Below are 21769 nucleotides of genomic sequence, written 5' to 3'. Positions count from 1 at the left end.
GATTATTGTTCTAGAAATGGCGATTGCCACCCAGCATGGTACAGGCCAGGGCTCTAAATGACTGGAGAGCCAGGGTACAGGCAAAGGTCTCCCCTGGAGCCTGCAGGAATAGGTGCTCTGCAGAAGTTGGCAGCTCTAGGAACCCTGGGCCTGTCAGCTCTGTTTGTTAGCACCACATCCCCTGAAGAAAGATGCGCACCGGCACCTTTTCACTTCTTTAATCTCATAGGATTCATTGACTCAAGTAGGGTAGGTGGAACTCATGGTAAGGAGATGGCCTGGTTTTAAACAGTCAGGAGGTTGCTGGCAGCTCAGGGAGGTGGAAGACACTGGTCATAAACCTCTCTCCATGGTAAGAGCTCCTGCTGGTCTTAGTGAGATTCATAGTGTGGTTTTCATCTCATAAGACTCTGTAGCTCCCAGGAGCTGTCTCTGCATCAGCCTGACTGCAGCTCACGCCCTTCTTCTAACCTCCTCCTTTTTTTTCTGTAATAGTATAGTGCAACCAATTTTGTTATATTTTGTAGAAAGAAATGTGTTGAGGGTTGTGTCTTCCAGGTCACTGGTGAATGTGTTAAACAGGACAGATCCCAGTAGAGACCCCTGCGTACTCCACTTGTCACTGGCTTCCAGGCAAAGCAGAACTCATTCACAAAAACCCTCTGAGTGTGATCATCCAACCAGCTTTTTACCCATCCAGTTGTCTACACAGTGTATTGTAATGCTTACTTGTATACAAGAAAACAATGTGAGACAGTGTCAAACACCTTGCTAAAATTGTGGTAGACAACATCCACCACTCTGCTCCCCTCCGCAAGTACAGGTCTTTTATCAGAGAAGGCAATCATGTTGCTCAGGAATGATTTGTCTTCAGTAAATCCGTGCTGACTGTTCCCAGGCACCTCCTTCTCCTTTGTGTGCCCAGAAAAGTGATGTGAGAGGACTCAGTCCATGCAACACTGCTCACCAAAGTGAGGCTGAATGGCCTGCAGCTCCCCAGGTTGTCCTTGTGGCTTTTTTTTGAAGATGGGCACAACATATTCCTTTTCCTGGTCTTTGGGACCTCCCCTGATCTCCACGACCTTTCAAAGATGATAGAGACTGGCCTTGTTGTGATAGCAGCCAGCCCTCTCAATGTCCTCGGATGCAGCCATCCAGTCCCATAGACTTGTATGGTTGAGTTCTTGAGTCCTGACTCTAGGCATAACAGACCAGGAGACCTTGTTGGTGAAGGCGGAAGCCAAGAAGGCACTGAGCTCCGCAAACCCACCTGCACCTCCTGTTACTAGTTTCACTGCCCAGTCCAGCAGTGAGCCAACATCTTCCTTTTCATTCTTTTACTCTAACTAACTGAAGCAGTAGTAGCTTTTCTTCACGCCTTTGATGTCCCCCACAAGTGCCAATCCTAGGGGAGCTTTGGCTTCCCTAACACCATCCCTGATTCACTGGACAATATTTCTAAATTCCTGCTTTGCTGCCTCTCCCTCCATTCACTTCCTGCATGCTGCCTTATTGCCCGAGAGCATGAGTATGAAAGAGCAGAGTATGAAAGGAGCTTCCCACTAAGAGAGAAAACTCTGCAGTGCCCAAGGCCAGGAAGAAAGAGAGCTGGGCCATGCAGGAATGGCAGAAGAGGGGTTTGCTGGCGGAGCTGACTCTGAAGCACCTTGGGGCCTGTGACAGAGGTGAACTGATCTCCAGGAAGGACAAGGTGCCACTGAAGAAGTCCCTGGGGCTGGGCAGCCTGTGATGCAGCCACCCTCAGGTCTTCATTAGCACAGTCCCTCTCCATATTGTCCAGGGGTGAGAAGAGCTTCAGGGGGAGGAGAGCAAGAAGGGTTTGAGAGTGCGGAGGCTAGAGTGGAGACTTTGGTGTGCTGTGCCTCCCATTTACACAGCACACTTGGATGTGGACAGTACAGACTGTGCCTAAAGGCAGAGGAAGGATTCATTTGTTTGGGCACAGGTAGGAAACCTGAAATGCCCTGGGGCACTTGCCCAGCGCCACTCCAAAAAGCCATGGCTTTTCTGTGGGTCCCATGGTGTATTTGCTAGAAAAATGCAGTTGTTCTGGACACCCCACGCATCCGACATGGTCCTGCCAGCCTATTTCTATGTCATTAAATCAAGGGTCTGCACTGAATTACATCAGGATTTTGTACTGCAGGCATCCCCATGTGTCTCAGCTTCATAGTGAGTGATGCTCTAGCAGTATTAGGCATCTGGGGTCATTTGAGATGGCCAAGGAAATTCCCCACCTGGTCCTCACCTGGTGCTCCAGGAGGATCTTGCTCATAGTTGCTCCATCAGAGCAAGCAGACCCTGGCACACGTCTTGGACCACCTCTGTCTCTTCTGATCTCCCCAGGTGCTTGTTTGTGGGCAACTGACTGCCACCTTCCATCTCCAGTGATTCCGACGGGAGCTTAGACAAGGAGCTTACATGCAGACACCTCTGTTGTGCTCACTTCAGCTTGGGAAAGGGGAATCCCACCTCCGGTGTGTTTGTGGACTTCATGGGAGGGAGCTGAATCCCACTCCAGCCCAGAGGCTTCTAAACTGGCATAAGATGCCTAGACTGACTCATCTGAATGAAAACCTGAACCATGTGTCAATGAGCTCCCTTCTGGTCCCCATCTAGGTGTCCTGCCTAGTTAAGAGATGGGAATACGGCTTTCCAGAGGGGGATGTTTCCACCTCTCACAGATAACCAGCCTCTGATGAGACAAATTGCAATGCTGGAATGGGTTTCTGTCCTCTGTTTAGAGAGGCACCATAAGCGAATATTTTGGCATGGGGTTTTTCTGCCACATCATGCACACCTTGCCACTTTTCCTTGCACATCTTCAGCAGGTTTCTATTGTCCAAACCCCTGAGCTCCTCTGCTCTTCAGAGCTGCCTCCCTTTGCCCATCCCATGGAAGAGCTCCATACAGCTGAGCTTCCTCTTCACACAGAGGGCATCCTCCCTTCTCACCTCCCCTCCTAGTCTCTCCTGAAGAACTTGTAGCCATCAGTTGCAGCTCTGTCATCACGCAAGCTGTCCCACCATGTCTCAGCAGCTACTCCAACAATGCCACACTTCTGTGACAGCACACAGAGCTCCAGCTCCTCTTGCCTGTTCCCCAGCCTGAGGGCATTTGTACTCATTTGAGCTGCAGCACCTCAGCTGTGGCTCCAGGGCCAAGTGCAGCCTTATGACAGGGAAACCTCTTACTGCATGCCCAGGATGTCACATAAGCAAAGGCTTTGCTTCATAGCAGAGATATGCTGGAGTGGATGGCACATGGCAATGGAATGCTGAAAGAAGGTGCTGACGAAGAGAGCAAACCCTGCAGTCCCCAAAGCCAGAGGGAAACACAACTAACTGGGTCATGCAGCCCATCTAGGAGAGGGGTTTGCTGTCCCAGGTGACGCTGAAGCAGTTTGGGGCCTGTGATAGAGGTGAAGAGGATGTCCAAGAAAGACAAGCTGCTGTTAAAAAGGTCCCCGGCATAGCATAGCCTTTGATCTAGCCATGCTGTGGACATCATTAGCATGTTTGCTGTTCATACCATTGGTGTGAGAGAAGGTTCAGGAAAAGGCAAACTGTCAGGGTTTGAAAGCATAGGCACATGAGTGGAGACTCTGGTGTGATGTGTTTCCCAGTCCTGCACCACCCTGGATGTAGCTGGGATAGACCTTCCCTCCATGACATGGTGGTGGTGTTCAGTTGTTGGCACATAGGCCCCAAACCCCTTTGAGAGACCCTGTGGTGTCTGCCCCATACCCACTCCACCAGCACATGGCTTTCCTGGAGGTCCTGTGTGGTATGTGCCAGCCACATGCAGCACCCCAGGCACCTGGCACAGCACTAGAGGCCTTTTTATTCCCTTAAAATGAGAGCCCTGAATTAACTGAAGTGTCTGCAATGCCAAGATGTGCATATGTCTTGGCTTTGTAGTGACTTGAGTTGTAGCATATACAGTTGACAGAGCCTAGAGAGCCACCTGGCTCTCCTGACAGTGAACTTCTGGTCAGCTGAGAAGCTTTGCGGGTGCCATGGAAATGCATGGATAAGGATGGTTCAGATGCCAAAAAATTTGGTATAGTTTCAGGTGGCCAAGCGAACCTGCCCCACCACCCCTCTGGCCCACAGCTGATGCTCAGGCAGGATGTGGGTCTCTCAGAATTGCTCCATCAGAGGTGGCAGACACACACAAATGACTTGGACCAGGCCTGGAACCTCAGCCGTCACCAGGGGTTTGGGTGTGAGCCGCTGACTCCCCGCTCCATCCCTATGGCTTCTCGTGGGAGCTCAGACAAGGGGCTTGCATGCAGGCACCTCTTCTGTGCACGCCTGAACTGAGGCAAGAGGAATCCCACCTCCTATGGGTTTGTGGCATGCCTGGGAGGGAGCTGGATCCCCCTCCTGCCCAAGGCTTTCTAAGCTGAGATTAAACACCTGCATTTCCTCCTCGGAATCACTGTCCTGCACAGGGGAAAGGAAGCCCTCCCTGTCACTGTCTTGGTCTGCTGCCTCATGATGGGACAGGAACAGGGCTTGACAGAGGGGAACATTTCTATCTCTCTCCATCTCTGTCCTCTGACAGGATAAAGCACACTGCTGAAATCAGTCTCTCTCCACAACCCAGAGAGGGACTGTAGGTGGTTAGCACACTTCCAAGAGCATTTCCCAGAAGGGACCCTGCTGCCCCTCAGGAGCTGTCAGCCTCGGAGCCCCAGGCAAATCTCGAGGGAGCCGAGGGGGCAGAGAAAGTCACACGTTCAGCTGGGCCTCTGCTCCTGAGTGGGGCCAGTCTTCACAGAAAGAGGGAGCTCATGGCAACCTGGCAGCACTGCCCAGAGACAGCTGTGTGCAGGAGCAGCTCCTCTGCAAAGAGCAGCAGGGCTGCGGGCACTGCCTGCTGCTGCTGCCATGAGCTGAGAGAAGGCAGAGAGAAGTGCAAGGCAGTGTGGAGTGGGAGGACAGAGGAGAGCTCACTGTGGGAGGAATCTTCACAGATCTTTGCATGGTAAGTCTCTGGCTGCAGGGTGATACTACTGAGGTTCCTGGAGGGGTCTTCTGAACCCAGCCCATGTCTTGACTGATTTTTTTTTTTTTTTTTTTTTTTTTAAGGATCGGTCTTCTGGCTCCTTCAGTGCAGAGGAGGGGGAGATGCTTCAGGGCAGGGATTCCCTGCCACACCATCACAGGGACAGGGCATCCTACTCCCTTTTCCCAAGGATGGCTGCCCGGCTGTGAAGCCAGGCTGTGCGCACAGTCTACGCAGAGCTGTAATTCAGAGCAGTGCCCTGTGCCCCAGGGCAGTGCTACCCTGTGCTGTGGGTAGCAGTGACTCTGCTACCCATGTGGGTCAGCACTCAGCCTGCCCGGGGAACTCCCCACAGCGCTGTGGGGAGAAGCTCTGGGTGAGAGGGGTGACCCCTGGCAGGGCAGGTTCATTCTCCCATCAAGCAGGTGCTGCATGGGTCAGGGCTGCCCGCAGCTCCTACTCACCATGAGGACATTTTGAGAGTGGAGTTTTCCATAGGACTTGTCACTGCATGGTGGGAATGGAAATGCAGCAGTCAGGTTTAATAAAGGGGCTAAGCATCTTAAGCACCACACTGAAGGATGAATAGGTTCGGAAGGAAGCTCATCAAGTGTCTTCACCACCCCTCAGCCTACAGACAGCACCAGCATCACCTTGCCAGTCTCATCAGAGATTCTCTCATCTTCTGTTAAGCACCTGCAAACAAGGAGATGCCCCCAGGAAGTTTCCTGCTGCTTGGAGATTTCTGCAGGGCTGAGCTGAGTGCCCAGCAAATGTCCCCTGTGTGGGGACAGAGGAAGAGCTGCCAGCAAGCACATTTCCAAGCAACAGAGACATGGTCAGAGAGAGAGAGGAAACTGCCTCCAGAAACCTCATGCGAGGCTGGGATGCAGGAAACTCTCCGCCAGCCCCTGCAGTGCAGATGCTTTCCCCTCAGCAAGCCCCCTTCACCTTTTCTCTGCCACCCAGCAGAGCCCTCTGCCCTCAAGGCCATGGGATCCAGGACACCAATTGCCTTTTTGGCAGTCAGAGCCCCAGATGAGGAGAGGAACAGCTCTCCTGCCACGTGCCCATTTCCTAAAACATGACAAAGGGGCTGGGAACAATCACCCTGTGATGTCTCCATCTGGGAGGTGGTGCGCACAGCTGGGTTAGGGGAAGGCCTTCCTCAGTGTGCCTCTCTCTTTCTGTCTTTGCCAGCCTAGGCAGCAGCATCAAGGTGTTCTTCCTTCCTTCTCTCCCATGCTGGGCTGCTCTTGTTCTTGCTCTTGGGCTTTCTGGGGAGGAAATTTGCAGCTACAGAGTCTGACACAGACCCTGTGGTTCCTGCTGCAGAGTTGTCTCCAATGGAGGGAGAGGACAAGGATCCCTTCTTGCCTTTGGGGCTCAAAGCGGCACAGTCTGTGGGGCTGGGGAATGAGCTGATTGTCCTTTCAGGAGACCCACCTTTAAGACACTTGACCCTCCCTGTGATGTGCTGCTGGGCTGTGTGCTGCCCTCGAGAAGGGCACAGCTCTTCTGTAGGACATTTGTGATAGCTGAATGTCCCATGCAGAAGCCACAGAGGTGCTAAGGAAATGGCAATGCTGCTGGGGGTGGCTGTATGTGTGCAGCTGAAATAAGCACTGTGTGTCTTTGTCTAGCAACTGGGTGCTGAGTTCTCCCTCCATACCAGGCCCACATCACAGAGTCCTTCTTCTGATAATCGGAGTCATGTGCTATGTCACACCCTCTCCTTCACACTTGGAACATCTGAGCTGAGAAAAGGAGGTGAGTTTGAGATCTGTGCTTTGCAAGTAGACACCACTGTCAGCACAAGCCACAGGCCCTTGAGATGGTCCCCTAGCTAGGGAGGTGCACACCCAAGGCAGCTGGGAATGGGACTGATGTGGAGACCACTGTGTTGGCTCTGTCCCAGGGCACAGGGAGAGCTTTTGCCTCTCAGGGTTCACTAGTCTTCACACTGAGAGCAGGGGAAAGGGTGCATATTCCTACCCTGCAGAGCAGACAAACAAACAAACAAGCCCCCCAAAAGCGAAACTGTTGCTCTTGTGGTCAAAATGCCTTAGAACTGGATGTGAAGAGGTTGAACCGCCCTTCTACATTATAGCAGGACTGACCCCTCTGGAGCCCATGGGCAGAGGACCCTGCTCCTCATGGTACACTCAGTCAGCCCAAACTGGAGCTCCAGACAGGGAGCTGAACCAAGGTCCTGCCAAGGATGAGAAAAGCAATGTGTGTGTGTGTGTGTGCGCGCGCATGTGTGTGTGTGTGCACGTGTGTATGTGTGTGTGTGTGTTGGTGGGGGGGTGTCTGTGAGGAAGGGAAAGAGTTTTGATCAGAGAAGTCTCTCCTGACTTGTCACTATTTTATCTCCTTGGACAGTCCCCTCTGCCCTGAGGGAGAAAATGTTCAATAGCAGCTCCTTCAACGAGTTCCTCCTCCTGGCTTTCACAGACACATGGGAGCTGCAGCTCTTGCCCTTTGTGCTGCTCCTGGGCATCTACCTGGCTGCCCTCCTGGGCAACAGCCTCATCATCACAGCTGTAGCCTGCGACCACCACCTCCACACCCCCATATACTTCTTCCTCCTCAACGTCTCCCTCCTTGACCTTGCCACCATCTCCACCAGTGTCCCCAAATCCATGGCCAATTCCCTGTGGGACACCAGGGCCATTTCATACTCAGGATGTGCTGCCCAGGTTTTTTTCCTTCTCTTCTTTATCTCGGCAGAGTATTTTCTTCTCACAGTCATGGCGTATGACCGCTACATTGCCATCTGCAGACCCCTGCACTACGGCACACTCACGGACAGCAGAGCTTGTGTCCAAATGGCAGCAGCTGCCTGGGGCACTGGTTTTCTCTATTCTGTGCTGCGCACTGCTAACACATTTTCAATGCCACTCTGCCAAGGCAATGTCCTAGAGCAGTTCTTCTGTGAACTTCCCCAGATCCTCAAGCTGTCCTGCTCAGATGCCTACCTCAGAGAAGCTGGGCTTATTGTGGTTGGTCTTTGTTTATTCTTTGGGTGCTTTGTTTTCATTGTTTTGTCCTACGTGCAGATCTTTGCTGCTGTGCTGAGGATTCCCTCTGAGCAGGGACGGCACAAAGCCTTTTCCATGTGCCTCCCGCACCTGGCCGTGGTCTCTCTGTTTGTTAGTACTACAGTGTTTGCCTACCTGAAGCCCCCCTCCATCTCCTCCCCAGCTCTGGATCTGGAGGTGACTGTTCTGTATGCAGTGGTGCCTCCAGCAGTGAACCCCCTCATCTACAGCATGAGGAACAAGGAGCTCAAGGAGGCACTGAAGAAACTGGTTCAAGTGGCAGTATTTCAGCAGCAATTAGCTGCCCATCTCTCATCACAGATCATTTCCAATTTATCTCAGGCAACTCTTGTTTTTAGTGTTCTATCTGTGATACTCATGTTTGTGGCATAAGTGTTTGAGTTCATCTTCTCCAGAGATACAAACCCCATCTGTCTGACTGAGAGGCCTTCTGTAAATCTGCCCCTCACTGTGTCAGAGTTGGCCTCCCAAGTAGCATCTCTGTAATAAAAGGGGATTTTTCTCAGTACTCTGCCTGAAGGCTGGGCTCTTCTTCCCATCTGGAGCCAGGAATGCACTCAGGGAATTGCACCCGAAAAGGCCCTGTTGCCATGCCTGGGTTTTGCATGGGCTATGGGGCATCAGCTCGTAGAGTGATGCACGAGGCAATGAGGGCTGGATTCAGCTGTCCCTTGTGGGTGCCCAGTGCCCCTGGAGAGGGTGCGTGGTCAAGAGGTCTCTGCCAAGGACTGTCCCACATATTACAGGGCTGGTGACAGATGCCCATGCTGCTGGAAGGGGATATGGAGCCACCCGGAGAGCTCAGGGGATCTCCAGGGCCAGCATGTGCCTGGAGTGGGCAGTGAGTGCTGTCCTGGGGAGAGGGGCTTCCTGAGGGGCTGCTGGCAGCCAGGGTTAAGGATCTCCTGGTCATGAGAGCAGTGGAGACTTCGAGTGACTGGCCTCCATTTCCTTGTGCCATTGCTGGCCCCCAGCCCAGAGGCCCCAGGAGCTCCCCCAGGAACTACTGTGCCCTTCAGAGGGGCTGTGGTGTGGTGTGAGTGCCCCAAGGTCTGCAGCACCCCACAGTGGGCACGGCTGTGGGGCCACCCAGCCTGGGCTGCTCGGCTGGGCTGGGGAGAAGGCATGGGAGATGGGGGGGAGCTGGGGAGGGGCTGGGCTGGACTGAAAAGGGCCTGGGAGAAGCAAAATGCCAGTAGGCAGCTCCCATGCGTGAATGGTGCCCAGAGCATGGGGAGGAGCATGGAAACTGGGGCAAAGACCCCTGCCCTCGGCTGCACAGCTGGGGCACTGGACAGGCGATGCCTTTGTGGGCAGCCAGGCTCCAGGTTTGGGGTGGATGCCAGCTCAAGGGTAGGAGCTCCGGGATTTTCATGGGCTTCCAGGGCTGCCGTGACTGTGGTGATGGCAAGTGGGCAGAGCCAGGCACACGCACCTGCAAAGGCTGGGGGTGGGAAAGGCAGTGTGGGGCTGGTGAAAGACCTCCCTCTCCTCCCCATGGGGAAGAGGGTCCCCAGGAAATGCTGGACTCCACTTTGGCTGAGGGGAGGGGAGCACAGGGCAGGGTGGAAGAGGTAGACAGAGCCTCTCCCGATGCATGAGGGAGTTTTCCAAAGCCCGGGGCTGAGCCAGGCACCTTTGGATCTTTCCCCTGACGCTCTCCCAGCCAGGCTCATTCTGCCCTGCTCTAGGAGCTCTCATCCCCCTGCCAGCCATGCCAGAGCAGAGGTTGAGGAGCAAGAATTCATGGAGTCACAGAGGAGTTTTGGTGGGAAGGGACCTCTGGCGGTCTCCAGCCAACCTCCTGCATGAAGCAGGGCTGGTTGGAGCCCTACAGTCTTGTCTGGTGATCGCTGGACTGTGCCTGACCCCGGTTACCATCCACAAACCTGCTCTGCTCTTTTTTTTCCAGGTACTGGAGGATGGCACCTCCTGTTAGTGGGGCACTGTCCTGCCTGCCTTGTCGGCACCCTCAGCTCCTGGCTCTGCATCCCACAGGGAGCAGCCCCGCTCTTGCTGCTCCCAACAACATACTCTTTGTAGCAGGATCCCCATCACAAATGGTGCATAAACACTCGAGCTCTGACACAGAAAAGCCTGCTCTCCTAACTATGTATCGTAAAATCAGACCCAAGGGCCTGCACTCGCTTTTTCAGCCAGCTAAGACTTTCTGTGCAGTGTTACCTGGGTAGGGAGTCCAAATGCAAAGCACTCCTTGCACCTTTACATTGGCTGTCAGGCAAGAGTTGCTGCTGTGGGCATATACCATCACCTTCTGTACCTACAGCCTTCTCTGGGATCTGCACAGTCCCAGCTTCCCTTGCCAAGGCTTTCCTGACTCCAGTACAGATGCAGTTCCAAGGTAAAGATAAGGAGTCAGGTGAGCAGGATGGGGACAGGGTTAGGTCAGGATCCCAGTGCTGCAGGGCCAGGCACAGCCATGTCCATGGCATAACTCAGGCCAGGCCCAAGGACAAAGCGAGCAGCTCCCTGGCATGGGGGACAAGGCCTCGTAATGAAGCTGGTCACTCTCTGCCTCCCCTGCTTTTGTGCCTAGCAGATCCCCCTCCCTATCTGCCTGCAGCCCCTCCGGCAACTCCTGCTGCCCCAGGGACAGAGCAGTCTGCCCCGACCTGGTGACCAGAGAAACCTGTTTCTCATTCTCATTTTCTATCTCTGAATGCTGCCCTGCTCCTCTCCTGGGGCATCCCTGCTCCCCAGAGAGCCTTTCCCCAGGTCAGTGTGTCCGTGGTGGCCTGGCCATTCCTGCACCCCTGCCCTGTGCTCCTTGCAGGGCCCCAGGCTGGTGGTGCTGCTCTGCAGAGTGAGTAAGCTGTGGGGCCATGGGGTGACTCCTGACTCAGCTCTGGCCATGCTGGTCACGGCAGGAATCAGACCCAGCTGGACAGGGATCACCACCACTGATACTGCTGGCACCTGTCTGTGCTCATGGACTGTGCTCAGAGTGACTCCAGGGTGTTTGCAATGGCAGGAGATATGTTTGGGGGGGCACTAGCTTCTGCCTGTGGTGTTTCACTGAGGGTGCAGGAATCACTCTCCAGTCACCCTTCCCTGGACTCCTGGGTCCCCACTGCCTCTCCTGCAATTGCAAAGCCCTCGTTTCCCCATGCATACCTGGATTTAGTCCTTTACCTTCTGGTTACTCCACTGTGGACCATCCCTCACTTTCTGAGGCTCCACTCACTGCACACCCCAGCCACACGCTGTCCCTGCAGATCCCCTGAGCTCTCCTGGTGGCTCACATTCCCTTCCAGAAGGATGGGCATCTGTCATCAGCACTGTCACCTGTGGGACAGCCCCAGGCAGGCAATTCAGAGACCATTCTCCATCACCACTGGCACTGGTCACCGAGAAATGAGCTCTGAATCCAGCCTTCAGTCCCCAACAGATCACACTGGGACTCTGATCTCATCCCCCAGAGCCCATGGAGTTCACAAGCAGAACACCAGACCCTGAAAGATGGTGCAATCCCTTGAGCATATTTTTGACTCCAGAGGCTGCAGCAAGGATATGCCTGCTGTGGCAGCGTAGGGCTGCTCCGGAGGGACGGAGGGTCTGTCCCCACAAGCTGCGTCCCGACTCCCCTCCCTTCTGTTCCTGCTCCGCTGTGAATGTTGGACCACTGAAGAGGGAAAGGACCAGTCCATGGGGACAGCTGGCTGCAACCCTCATAGGAGAGGGGTGTGAGATCACACCCTGACTGTCTCCAGGGGAGCTTTGTTCTCCTAATGGACACCGGACCCACGGTCTCACCCTAGTGGTACTCACGTGGGCCTGACTCTGACCCCCGAGCTCCCTTGGTGTCAGTGCTAAAAGAGACACTGCAAAGGGAAACTTTCCTCATCACACTGAGGGCATCCGAGGGAGCTCAGACTAGCAGGCTCTGAGGTTCCCGCGTCTTTGCTGATGAAGGGGAAAGCCTGGCTTCCTGCTTCAACGCAGTCTCTGGGTCAGATTGAAATGAGAGATTGCTGAGGAGATGAGACAGGAACTGGACATCTTTTTTGTTTTTTAACACGGATGTAAAAGAGAAAAGTAAGAAAGAAAGAAATGCACAACACACAGCCTTGATGCCAGATATCCTGGCGAGTGAATGAATGTGGGACAGTTATTGGCACTGACCTTGTACCCATTGGATAAATTTCTTCAGTGCCTCCTTGGCTCTGCCCCTCACTCCATGACAGTATGAGAGTCCCTGCCCTGGGGACAACTCACCCCAATTTGGCATCATCCATGAACTGGCTGAGAGTGCACTCCATTCCACCATCTAAGTCATTCATAGTGGCAAACAGCATTGGCTCCAGTATTGACCTCTGAAGAACATCCCTGACAACCATTAGTCAGCTGCACTTTGTATCACTCCCCTTGTTGAGTCAGGCAGCCTCCAGCTCATTTCCTATATGCTCCACTGCTTACTCCTCCATCCCACATCTCCCCAGTTTGGCTGCAAAGATGTTATGGAAGGCCATGTCAAAGGCCTTCCTAAATTCAAGGTGTACAGCATGCACTGCACTCCCTTGCTCAAACAGCCAGTCATCCCATCACAGAAGGCAGTCAGATTGGTCGGGCACAATTTGCCCTCGATGACTTCATGCTGGCTGGTCCCAACACCTTCATGTGGCTGGAATGAGCTCACAGAAAGATCTGCTTCCCAGGGACTGAGGTGACTCTGACCAGCTTGTCATTCCTCAGATTCTCTTTCTTGTCCCTTCTTGAAGATGGATGTTAAATTTTGCTGTTTTCCAGTCCTCAGGAACTTCCCCTGATTGCCATGACCTATGGAAGATGATTGTGAGCAACGCAGCAATGACGTCCACCAGCTCCATCAGTAACCTAAGAAATTGCAACTCAATACAAGCAAGAGGTTTCCTCATGAGGGTGGTCAAAGCCTGGACCAAGGGCCAAGGGCAGCTGTGGGATCTCCACTGCTGCAGATGTTCAGAGCTTACTGGGACACAGCCCTGAGAGACCTGCTCTAACCTGGCCTGCTTTGCATGGAAGGTTGGACTAGAGAGCTCTGGAGGTCCCTTCCCACCTGAATTGCTCTGTGATTTCATGAATGGAAAGACCCCAGACATAAAGACAGCCTGCTTCTCTTGTGAGCTGCCCACCAGCAGACAATGGGGAGAGCCCTTTGTCAACCCCACACTCCCTTTTCCCCTTCCGCCTGTGATGTGGGACACAGCCTGGGTCTGGACTGGGCCCAGGCAAGGTCTCCACTGCCAGCCCTTCCCTTGCAAAAGGAGGAAACCCCGACATTCCCAACATGGAGCTGATGGCAAAGCAGCAACTGGAGCCTGACTGGCCCGATGGCCTCATCCCTCCCAGCACAGTCACAAAGACCCACAAGTGGGGCTGCTCACCCTGCCCCATAATCCCCTGCTATCCCTGTCACCCCAACCCCCATCCCAGCCCTGGTGCTGCTGACTTCCCTGACCCAGGGCAGCTTCAGCTCCCTGAGAGGGAGTGGGAGCATGGGAGGAGTGAGCCGGGGGGCCAGGCGGTGAGCAGTGATGGCCCTGCCAGGCTGGGAGCTGGGGGGTGAGGCTGGACCCACTGCCTGGATGGGGCTGGAGCCCCGGCATGGGGAGAGGTGGGAGGGCTGGGGGCCGGGCAGTGGCTGAGGAGCTGTTCCCGCTCCTGCTGCACCACTGGTCCCTGCAGTGTGGGGAGAGGAGATGGGACATGGGGCAGTATGGGGGGGGCAGTAGGTCAGCAGGGGTGGGGTGCCATGGGGGCTGCAGCAAGGGGTTGTGGATGGTGTTTGTGCAGTGCAGTGGCACTCACACCACTGCCCCAGCCCCACTGTTGGTGCAGCCCTCTCCTGGGGGCAGGGGTGTGTGTCAGCCGCCCCATCAGCCTCCAAGCTGGGACTGGCCCCAGTGGCACAAGCAGGAAGAGGACACTGTCCCTTTTTCCTGTGTCCAGGAGATTCCTTACCCCCAGGCTGCCTGCAGCTCCCCCCACACTGCCAGCCCCTCACTCCATGACAGCATGAGAGTCCCTGCCCTGGGGCTCCTCAGGCAGCTCCTGCTGCCCCAACACACACAGAAACAGATTTTTCTTTCTCATTTATTCCTCCTTGCAAGCACACAATTGCTCCTTTCCCCTTCTCCAGGGAGGTCCCTGCTCCCCAGAGAGACTTTCCCCAGTGAGTGCATCAGTGCTGGCGTGGGGCCATTCCTGGAGCCTCCCCTGTGCTCCCTGCAGGGCCCCGAGCTGGCCACGCTGCTCTGCAGAGCGGGCGGGCTGTGGAGCCCCAGGGCCACGAGGTGACTCCACGCTGGCCGTGGTGGTCAGAGTGAGAAGCAGACCCAAGGGGACTGGCATCATTGCACCTGACAACCCCTTACCAAGGGGTCTGTGGCCGTGGAAGATGCTCTGAGCAATCACGGGACACTTCAAATGGCTCAGGCTGTGTTCAGGTGTGTCCCTAGGTCCAGCCTGTGAAGATGAAGGTGACATGAACCAATCTCCAGGCTCCCTTCCCCATGCCTGCAGGGTCCCCACTGCAGCCCTCTGTCACCAGCCTTGTCATAGGGGAGACAGTCCCAGGCAGACAGTGCTTGACCATTCAGCACCTCCAGGAGCACTGGTCACCCACAAGTAAGGGCTGAATGCAGCCCTCATTCCCTAATATATCATCTCAGGAGCTCATTGCCTTGAGCCCATGGAGAGCCCTGGAAAAACAAGAGGCCCTTTCATGGTGAAAGTCCTTGAGTAAATTATTTTCTCCAGCTTTGGAAGAAGAGCTCGACCTTCAAGCACTGCACTGAGCAAATCCCCTTTTATTAGAGTCAGGCCAGCTCTGACACAGTGATAGACACATTTATAGAAGGCCTCTCAGGCAGACAGACTGAGGGATTCCTGCTGCTGGGGAAGTGGGAGGAATTCAAACACTTCTGTAGAAACATGATCATCACAGGGAGAATGCCCAAAGCACAAGAGTTGTCTGAGATAAATAAGAAATCACCTGTAAAGAGCAATGGGCAGCTTCTTGCTGCTAAACTAGTACAAGTCGAATCAGTTTCCTCAGTGCCTCCTTGAGCTCCTTGTTCCTCATACTGTAGATGAGGGGGTTCACTGCTGGAGGCACCACTGAGTACAGAACGGACACCACCAGATCCAGAGCTGGGGAGGAGATGGAGGGGGGCTTCAGGTAGGCAAACATGACAGTGCTGACAAACAGGGAGACCACGGCCAGGTGTGGGAGGCACATGGAAAAGGCTTTGTGCCGTCCCTGCTCAGAGGGGATCCTCAGCACAGCAGCAAAGATCTGCACGTAGGACACCACAATGAAAATGAAACAGCCAAAGACTAAACAGATTCCAAACACAACACCACCAACCTCCCTGAAGTAGGATTCAGAGCAGGAGAGCTTGAGGATCTCGGGGATTTCACAGAAGAACTGGCCCAGGGCATTGCCTTGGCAGAGTGGCATTGAAAATGTGTTAGCAGTGTGCAGCACAGCATTGAGAAAACCAGTGCCCCAGGCAGCTGCTGCCATTTGGACACAAGCTCTGCTGTCCATGAGTGTGCCGTAGTGCAGGGGTCTGCAGATGGCAATGTAGCGGTCATACGCCATGACTGTGAGAAGAAAATACTCTGCTGCAAGCAAGAAGAGAAGCAGAAAGACCTGGGCAGCACATCCTGAGTATGAAATGGCCCTGGTGTCCCACAAGGAATTGGCCATGGATTTGGGGACACTGGTGGAGATGGAGCCAAGGTCCAGGAGGGAGAGATTGAGGAGGAAGAAGTACATGGGGGTGTGGAGGTGGTGGTCGCAGGCTACGGCTGTGATGGTAAGGCCATTGCCCAGGAGGGCAGCCAGGTAGATGCCCAGGAAGAGCGAGAAGTGCAAGAGCTGCAGCTCCCGTGTGTCCGCAAACCCCAGGAGGAGGAACTCGGTGAGGGAGCTACTGTTGGACATTTGCTTCCTTTGGGCTTTGGGGGACTGTCCAGGGAGGAAAAGACATTGACAAGTTAGGACCGACTTTGAACAAAACCCACAGCATTTCTCAGAGCAACTCCCGACATTTCCTTTCTCCTTACCAAGATGATCTTCCTTCACCTCCTCTACTTGTGCTTTGGTCTGTGCTTTCTGAGTCTACCATGGGGAACAGGGTCCTCTGTCCATGGGCTCCAGAGGAGTCAGCCCTGCTTGTTATGCAGACACTCAGAATCAAAACAGGATGGTCAGTCATTGTCCAGTGACAAAGTGTCCTTGCAGTGCTGTCAGCTGCTTTAGGTGAGACTCCTGAACCCTGTTTAGCTCAGTTCTAATCCAGTTGGCTGGGGACCCATGTGACCACCCAGCACATGCATAATTCATTGCTATTGATACACCTTAACCTCAGAGTATGTGACAATTACTGCAGGAACACTTTGTATGGACTATTTACAAATGTCTTAGCTATGCACAATCTGATCACTGTTGCAGCAAGGACACTTTGGGACACTCCACTCAGGATGGTTATCAACACATTTCGGCATACAAATTGGACTAGACACAGCAGGATTTACCACTGGGGAATTTCTAGAACCTTCAGAAATTCCCACCTGCAGGGCTGCCATAACTCTCAGTCAAATATTTAATTGCCTAGGTCCAGTCAATCACCTAGCTTCAAGGTGGTCCGTTGTCTCATGACAACCTATTCTCTCATCTGTGCAGATGAGTGGCCAGGAAATTCTTGGACCAGGCAAGGAGCTAAGGACCAAAGTGCTCGGGGTGTGCACACAAGCGTAGCCCTGGTACCCAGCCAAACCACAAGTATGACTCAAGAACAAAACTGACTTTTCATATCTGAAACTCACCTGTAACTTCAGTCCCTTAGCTCTCACCATATGCTCTGCCACACTGGGTACATGGAGAGAGCAAACAGCAACACATATTTGGGGGTTAGGGGAGGGCAGTTTCTGGGGATTGATGCCCTGAGTTGAATGTGGGGGATTTCAAGCAGAGACCTCATGGGAATACTCTCCAAGTCCCGCAGGGAGAGATGACATTAGCATCCAGCCCATCAGCCTCTGGAAGAGAAGAACCCTGGGAGGAATTCATCTCCTTCTCTTTCGCCCTTCTGAACAGAGGTGTCTGTGTCTGAATCAACCACCGCCAGCTCCCACTCGGTGCAAGGGAGGAAAATAGGCACATGAGGGCAGGGGTTACAGGACCCATTGCAGAGGACCCCGTTCCACTAAGATAGATCCTATCCTCTCATCGCTTTACCACCTGCACCACATCTGCAGCCACAATAGGGGTTGGGGGCAGGGGGTACAGGCAAGCTCTGAGGCCACATCCTCTCTCCGATTAAGCCTACTCATAATGGGGAAGGGGTCTGCAACATCTTCACAACCCATTCTCCAGAAGAAGGGCTGTAGCAGAGGGACTTACTCACCACACACGGGGCACATCTATTGAAAGGATAGAAATCCTTGGCTTCTTCCATTACTAGAGAATCCTGAGTGGCAAAAGTGTTTGGGCTAGTGCATTGCCCAAAAGAGGATGTCTCCTTAGGGAGACATGCCGCATTCCCCAGCCCTGTAGATGGCATTGCCCAAAGACCCACAGGCTAGGAGGGGTCTTGGACCCTCTTGCTCCCATGCAAACACCTCCACATGGGCATGCAGGAAAGCCTGCACCTTACTCAGCTGTGCACATCCCCCTGCAGAGGAGGTTTTGCTCTCAGCCCCTCTGTCAGGCAGTGGTAAAGTGGGCACATACAGGAGAGGGACACATCTGCTCTCCTGGCAGCTGGACTGCAAAGGAGGTGTCTCATGCCCTCGATCCCTTGCCTTGAGGGCAGAGGCTCTGCTGGGTGGCAGAGGAGACACAGGGGCTGGCTCAGGGGAAGGCATCTGCACTGCAGAAACTGTCAGGGAACTGCCCACATCCACCCTCCCACAGCCTTTCCTGTGAGAAGTTTCCTCTCTTTCATGCATCATCCCACTGCTGCCTGGCACTGTCTCAGGGGCAGATATCTTCAGGTTTGCAGGTGCTAAGGAGCAGCTAAGACCAACCCTGAGGAGGCTAATAAACATTATGGTGGTGCTGCTGCTAGGCAGAGGGGTGGCTGGAGGGATTTGCTGAGGTTCCTCACAGACCTTTTGGTCTCTCACTGTAAACAGTTTAGGAGTCTCAATTTCTTGTCTAAGCTAAAGAACTCTTTCCATTGCAGCCCCGTCAAAAGATGGGGAGATTGAGCACAGACTCAGGAAGGAAAGCTCTGCCCTTTGCAGGTATGACCAGCATATACTTTCCTCTGGAAAAGTCCCCTTCAGAAAATGTCCTGGGGCTGAGCTGGAGCTGAGAGCAGCCCTGAGCCATGCAGCACTCTCTCAACAGGAGAATGAACCTGCCCTGATGCGGGTCGCTCCTTCCATGCAGAGTTTCTCCCTGCAGCACCATCATGGGGAGGTCCCTGGGCAGGCTGAGTGCTGACCCTCACAGGCAGCAGAGTCACTGCCCCGGGCACACAGCACCCTGGAGCTCAGGCACACTGCTCTGAAATGCAGCATTGGGCAGACCTGGGTGCACTCCCTGGCTTCACACCCCTGCACCATCCCCTGAAGAATGTAGCTGTGATGCCCTGTCAACCTGACGGTGCGGCTGGGAATCCCTGCTCTAACGCACCACCTGCTCCAAACAGGAGAAGCTGCCAGAGCCACCCTGACAGACCCTCTCAGCTGTGGAAGGTGCCAGCTTCAGAAGAACCCTCTGGGAAACACAGCAGCGTTGCCTGCAGCCAGAGACTTACTGTGTCAAGGGCAGTGAAGATTTCTCCTCACAGTGAACTCTCAACTGTCCTCCTGTTGCTGACTGTCTTTAACTTCTGAGTCGCTCATCTCATCCTGGCCCCTGCATGCACTGCCCTGAGTCTTGCTGCTCCTTTAAGAGGAGCTGCTCCTGGAACGAGCTGTCTCTCTGCAGACACCAGGGCCTCACTGCCCCCTTGTCCCCTGGGGAGCCCAGGAGGTCTCATGTCGTTGTCCTGCATCAATATTGCACACCCCAACCCACACACTGCCCCCAGGAAGAGCCATGGAAAACACATGGGGGAAAGGATCTCCCTTCCCAGGGTCTCAGTGTCCATGCTTGGCCGTTTTCCCTGAAAAACACATCAAGGGTTAACATGGTATCAGAGCCACCTGCACATTTCCTTTGCCTACCTCTAAGCAGTGATTACAGTTTTCTGCTCTCATCAGCCCCCAGTGAGTCTTTGCTGGTAATGGCCCTCAGTGGGATCTATTAACGTTCTACAAAAGTGTGGGATTTGCTTCTGACTTTGACTTCAGCATTTTGCTCCAGCTCCTCGCAATAGCTGAGGTTCATGGACTCAGCACCAAATACACCATGGGGCTCATTACAATGCAAAAAGGCCTGGTGAACCACGTCTCTCTCTATAATTTTCTTCAAGTCTTGCATGGCTATTTGGAGAGGTTTCACGAGTGTAGCTGAAAGATGGAGACTTCAAAAATATATAAGTATTTCTGCTTTTAAAGGTATTATTATTATTACTACTATTACTATTATTATTATTATTTTTATTATCGAGCTTTCAGAATAAGTGACAGCAACATTCTCCAATTGCTGTCAAGGAGTGTCTCCTAATGAAGTCTGGACATGTAGGAAAAGCAGTGTCCCAGAGGTCGGACACTGTATGGACAACCTTCCTCCCCATCTCCCCAGCCCTGCCATTTCTCTCACCAGTCACCTGGGACTTGTATCACTCTGGTTAAAAGCTACCCTTACTCCACTGAAGCCTGTAGCTGAATGTTGCAGCTCATATGTCCCAATTCCCACCTGCTTGCCTTAGAGAACTAGCTGCAAATAGACACACAAGGATTTTTTTTTTAATTGCAAGAGTAAAAATAAAGTTTGATCTAGTTCCTCAAAGACAATTACACTCAACTGTATGGTAAGTCCAAGCTGCCTCCGATGAGGTCCACTTTCCACAAGGAAGAGCCTGACTAGGAATTTTTTGGAGAGATAGGAAACGGTAGATAGAAACAGAATTTAGGACTTGCGTAAGAGGAACAAACTACTGAAAGACGGAGCAAGCTTTAAACTCACGGAAAGGGAAATCAGCAGCTCAGTATGGAAATGAACAGAGTGCTGGAAGGAGCTGCAATGTTACAGTGGCCGGATAGTGCGCTGTAAAGGTGATGTTGGAAATTGTCAATTTAATGAGGACATGTGGACATACAAGAGAGAGCCACATGGCTCCTGGTGGCCCTGGGCTGTGCTGTGGGATCCCAGACCAGGCTGTGTTTATGTACAAAAGTCTGGAAAACACTCTATGCAAGCCCCTAGAGAAGAGGGATTTTCCAGAGTGTGAAAAGCAACCCAGGCAGGACTCGGGCATGTCAAGGGAAATCCATCCCACCCACACAAAACCGACTGCTCTCCCCAGACACCTTCCTGGACCCTGGGACCAGGAGCAGGAGGGGCCGTGGGGGCATGGCCATGTCCCAGACTAGCCTCTATCAGACCTTCCGTTCCATGACATGTCACAGCTTCAAGTGAGCTCTCTAAAGCAACACTTCCCATGACCCTGACGCATAGAGATGACTTTGGGTAGACACCCAGGAGACAGGGCAGAGAAAGGGCAGAGACCTCAGGGTGCACACCTGGGCTCACAGCGTCACAAGGGGGTGCCACAGGCTGGATAAGCAACCCAAATAAGTAAACGAGTCCTTTCTTTTGCAGTGACTTGGAAAGCTACATCTCTGACAGTATTCAAGGATGGAGTCACCCTTCTGCAAGGTTTGCAGAGGTGGGAGCTGGTCACCTCACAAACTTCTGAATGATCCTAAATGCAGGTCCTGAGGCACTGCACTGCCTTACAGGCTCTGCACTGGAGCCTGGACAGCAGCACTGCAGGATGTGAGCGTGTCCTGAGAAGCCCAGGGTCAAAAATGTGGGAGATGCAGGGTGCCATCCCCCAAGTGACACAGTGCCCCAGAGGGGATCCAGGGTGCCAGGGAATGTACCCAAAGGAGAAACACTACCTTGAGGTGACACGGGAAAGCCCATGGACCAACTCATGTCAAAGATGAGAAACAGCTTTACCCAGGCTCAGCCAAAAGGAAAGCAGGGCAAAATTCATGGGAAACGAGGAAATCCCCAAATTTGCTACCTGGGCTGGCCCATGGCTTTGGAGCCTGGCAGTGACCAGGGTCCTGGAGAAAGCCCCCTGGATGATGTACATTAAGGGCACATTGGCTCTTCTCTGGCATATCCTGTCTATCTTAAGCATTGCAGATGCAGAAATCTTGCTGAGGACTTTTAAAAACTTTGGTGCCTAAAGGAGGAAGGCCATGTCCTCTCCCATATTGTCCTACATCCTACTTTGACAAAAAGAGCAAACCACAGCAGAAAGCAGTTTTGAGGCTCACCAAAGCATCTCAGCCTGTGTCCACACTTTGTGCTGTTTCATCCCACATGACTTTGATCCTGGCTTTGAAAAATGCCAAACCTTAAACCAGCCCTGAAGCCCTGGCTTCCCGCACAGGTCTGCCCAGGGCACAGACCTGCCACTGCAGGGGTGCAGAAGTGACTTCTCCAGTGCCCCATTTTAGATCTTTCACAGCCTTTGGCGCTATCTGGAGACATTCCTGAAGGATTTATCAGCAAGTTCTGGAAAATAACT

General features: G+C 53.4%; 1 protein-coding gene across 1 annotated transcript; it reads right to left on the bottom strand.

The window, feature by feature from the left end:
* Positions 1-15123: 15123 nt before the first annotated feature.
* LOC112995353 (olfactory receptor 14A16-like) lies at positions 15124-16050 on the bottom strand. The gene has a single exon (XM_026120257.2). The coding sequence runs from the start codon at positions 16048-16050 to the stop codon at positions 15124-15126; it is 927 nt and encodes a 308-aa protein (XP_025976042.2).
* Between the last annotated feature and the right edge of the window lie 5719 nt (positions 16051-21769).

Source organism: Dromaius novaehollandiae, chromosome 25 (genome assembly GCF_036370855.1).
Source record: "Dromaius novaehollandiae isolate bDroNov1 chromosome 25, bDroNov1.hap1, whole genome shotgun sequence".
Lineage (NCBI taxonomy): Eukaryota > Metazoa > Chordata > Aves > Casuariiformes > Dromaiidae > Dromaius > Dromaius novaehollandiae.
The sequence above is the reverse complement of the archived record's forward strand: the minus strand, read 5'-3'. Positions and strand labels throughout refer to the sequence as shown.